This window comes from Cyprinodon variegatus, unplaced genomic scaffold (assembly GCF_000732505.1).
Source record: "Cyprinodon variegatus isolate N-32 unplaced genomic scaffold, C_variegatus-1.0 Scaffold428, whole genome shotgun sequence".
Lineage (NCBI taxonomy): Eukaryota > Metazoa > Chordata > Actinopteri > Cyprinodontiformes > Cyprinodontidae > Cyprinodon > Cyprinodon variegatus.
In genome coordinates this window covers 604,634-608,191 of record NW_015150881.1, presented here as the reverse complement: position 1 = coordinate 608,191, position 3,558 = coordinate 604,634, and the positions used below count along the sequence as shown (strand labels likewise).

The following is a 3,558-nucleotide window of genomic DNA, read 5'->3' as shown; positions in this document are numbered from 1 at the left end:
TGCCTTCAAGGAATCTTTTACTATTAATAAGTGATTCATCAAAAAAATAACAATAATTCAACCCTGGTTACTGAGAAGAAAATCCCCTAGAAAAACAATACCTGCTCCTGTATAATAACAGGTTTGTCCAAATGAATGACCATAAAAAAAGGTTTCCTTAACAAGATATTGCATTAGAAACATCTAATGATGGATACAAGCAGGGAAGTCTCTGAAAACATTCATAACATACTTGGTGCAAAACAAACTTAGGAGAATAGTGTTGGGCTTATTCTAAAGGTCATCTTGAACACTATCATGTCATAATTGAATCAACCAGAGGCTACATAAGATAAAAATTACAAAGAGTCAAGAAAACATCATTAGAGTTTTGAGCCACAGACCACTTATAGAGATTTTTAGAGAGACCATATCATCAGCCACTGTTGTTCTTAAGAAAATAGCTAAAGAACAATGCACTAAAGAAGTAATGTACTGAACCCCATTATAGCTGCGATGTACTCACTGCACACGACTTCACTGATGAAGAAAATGCATGATGATTTAAAGTTTGTTGCAGAATATTTAAACAAGTCAATGTAATACTGGAATGAATACATTATATTTAGATTTCACACATAAATGAACTATTTGTCACTGCAAACATTATCATTTGAAAAGTAGTGGCACTGCACATCACCCTAGAAATGCTACACCAAAAGTAAAGCTTTGAGGAATCCGCATCATGTTGTCAGGTAGCTTCTCTGCATAAGGTACTGGAAGACTGAAAAAATTAAGGCAACTGCTTTGTGCATTTACTTAATCATATTTAGTTACTTTAAGACAATTGTTTTATGTCCTATCCTGCTAACATGAAACAATTGTGTTAAAGTAACTACATATGATTAAGTAAATGCCAAAAGCAGTTGCATTATGAAGAGAAATGTACAGAGACAATCTTGATAAGAATTTAAAAATTAAAAGGAAGGGTCCCAAATACAGGGCCAAGTAAACTCATGATAGTTTTCAGATTGAGAAAGGAAAAGTGCTAGAATGACCAGAAAACCAGTCTGAATTCAGCTGAAAATAGATCAAAATGCCATTTCTGCTAGGATACTATAAGACACACAGAGCCACTATACTGTTGGCCAGGAGAGGACATGATAAAATAGATCATGTAGGCAATATGTTTTAGTCTGTGAAAAAGACTAACAGAAAGAAAATATAACAAAAAACATCATTAAATAAACTTACAGGACTCTCAGATGCCTCAGTCCTGCAAAATCCCCTTTGGCGATTTTTGTGAGATTGTTTGCGTTCAGATCCCTAGACATTTAAAAAAAGGAAGAAACAAAGTGTTAAAATACATGAACTCAAACAGACTTAGTTTCTGTTGGTTTGTCTGTTTTTTATGCAATCTTAATTGTCATTTGAGCTTAAACTAGACAATAAAAAATAAATGGAGAAGGTTCTGGTGCAGTGAAACTGTTCAAACAAGTTCCATCACAGGGACTCCGCTGGTAAAACGAGGCCTGTTTGAGTCAAAGCCCACTTGTCCAAATCCGTTTTTGATTAACTCGCTGGTTTCCACACAAACCGACGTGGTTGACAGAGGCTCTGTTAGTGCAACAGTGCGAAACCACCAGCAAGACCACAGCGGCACCCCCCAACCCTCAACACTGGAAGAAATTATTCTGAATGGCTTAATAAAATATATATATATGTATTTATCAGCTTGGAAATCTTGTGCGTTTCATTGTATTTGAAAGGAATTATATAAAGCCCTGTTATTTAGATGTTTTGGAAACATTTGCTTAATTTTCTATCCTTTTGGATAATTATATTATTTAGCATCCTTTTGGTTTGCTTACTATAAATTGATTTAATATAGTTTAAAAAAAGAATAATAACCTGTAAACAAACTGTAAGAAATCAGATTTATTAGGTTAAATCCTTTCTATATCATAAATAGTGTAATTATAATTTTGTTTTTAAAATATTTAATCATAAGGGAGCTGGTTTCCCTAAACTTACAGTCTCTCTGTGTTCCTGGGGATGTTCCTGGGGACGCTGCGCAGTCCCTGGCCGTGACAGTCCACTGTGGTCCCAGTGCAGGAGCATGGAGGGGGGCACGGCTGACCGTCCGCTTTGCTCAACAGGACCAGGAGCAGAGCGGTCCCCAGCAGCAGTAGCCTCGGTTCAGTCTCCCAGGAACGGACAAGGCCAACAGAGCGCACTAATCCCACCATGTCTGCGGCGCAATGATCAGCCGATACGAGACCCGTAAAATACAAAGAGAAGCTTCGGAGTTTCCGAAGCAGGTTACCAAACTCCGCAAGCAACGGGATGCCCTCTGTTTCTTTTATGTTTGTTCGTGTCCTTCCTGTTTATGTTAGTTTTGCTAAGAGAAGAAAAACTAGGTTCAGTTTTAACATCTGGGTCCTCTCAGAGCGTCTGAAGTAATAGTTTGATTCCGATAGAGATGAACCGGCTGTGTGGCTGCGCTACAGCGGCGCAAACTTCCACATGTCCCCGGCATGCGGTGCCCAGAATCCTCCTGGGTTAGTGCGTCTTTACCGGGGAAATCGGCTGCTCCTTGATCTGATCCAGGTGCTTTCCTTGAGCGCGTTAACGCAAACTCCAGGTATATTTGGATATTAATTCACAGCACGCCTCCTGCGCAGCAGCTGCGCCAGGTTCTTCTTCAAAACTCTGCAGTGGTGAAGATATTCAGGTTCCGACTGAATGGAAGATCGATTAGAAGTAGAAAGAGTAGCAAAAACACGGCGAGAGACCAGAGCGCAATACTATATTCAAACTCTGTGTGGTGCGTCAAAGCGCTGCTCTTTGTAGTGTGAGAGGAGAAAGGCAAGCAGACCGGAGAGGGCACGTCTACTGCGTCTGTGGCATCTCTCCCTCTCTCTCCCCCCCTCTCTCTCTTTTCCTCGCGCGCTGCCTGGCTCCCATACACACAAACACGCGCGCGCACTCTCTGCGTATTCCTTCAAGGTGGAGGTTTCAATCTGGCTGTCGGTCAAACAGCAACAGTTTGACCTCGGAAGAGGACTTATTCCCACTGCAGATTCTAGTCACCTGCAACATGTCATTTAGAAGGAAATAAATATACTTTACAAAATGTGGATTTTGCACCCTACTATTAAAGGATGGACAGGACAGTGTGTGTGTGAACAAAAACATATTTTTGTGTGACCAAGGTTTGCTCTCCAAATACTTGTTGACTGTTGCTCAAATACTCGTTGATACAGAAAATAAGTAAGTGCATACAATCAGTGTAGTAGCCTATCTACACTAATCACAATCTAAGTCTACACTAATCAAGCTGCCCCAACAGGAAAATGAATGAGTTCAAAGTCTATATTTTCCAAAAAAACATCATTGTAGACAGATTAGATTTCCCTAATGCCCTTGCTAATTAAAAATATGCAAATATTTACACACCCATGCATAATTTACTTCTAATCCATCTAAATTTGATGTATATTGGACAAATTCTTTAGGCTTTGAGTTTCAGGGATTCATCTCATCTATTGGGTGTTCGACATGTCGGTCTTTGTGACA

The 3,558-nt window shown here is 39.5% G+C and overlaps 1 protein-coding gene across 2 annotated transcripts in view; it reads right to left on the bottom strand.

Annotated features, from left to right (window-relative positions):
- Window positions 1–2,861, bottom strand: part of slit2 (slit guidance ligand 2) — a 125,902-nt gene extending 123,041 nt beyond the window's left edge. The window contains exons 1-2 of one of the 2 annotated variants that reach the window (XM_015388575.1): window positions 2,014–2,861; window positions 1,234–1,305 (exon numbers count right to left, since the gene is read on the bottom strand). In XM_015388575.1, the coding sequence (XP_015244061.1) occupies window positions 1,234–1,305; window positions 2,014–2,228 (287 nt within the window). In that variant the 5' untranslated portion in view covers window positions 2,229–2,861. The remainder of the gene's footprint in view (window positions 1–1,233; window positions 1,306–2,013) is intronic. The other variant, XM_015388574.1, reaches the window with a different exon arrangement.
- Between the last annotated feature and the right edge of the window lie 697 nt (window positions 2,862–3,558).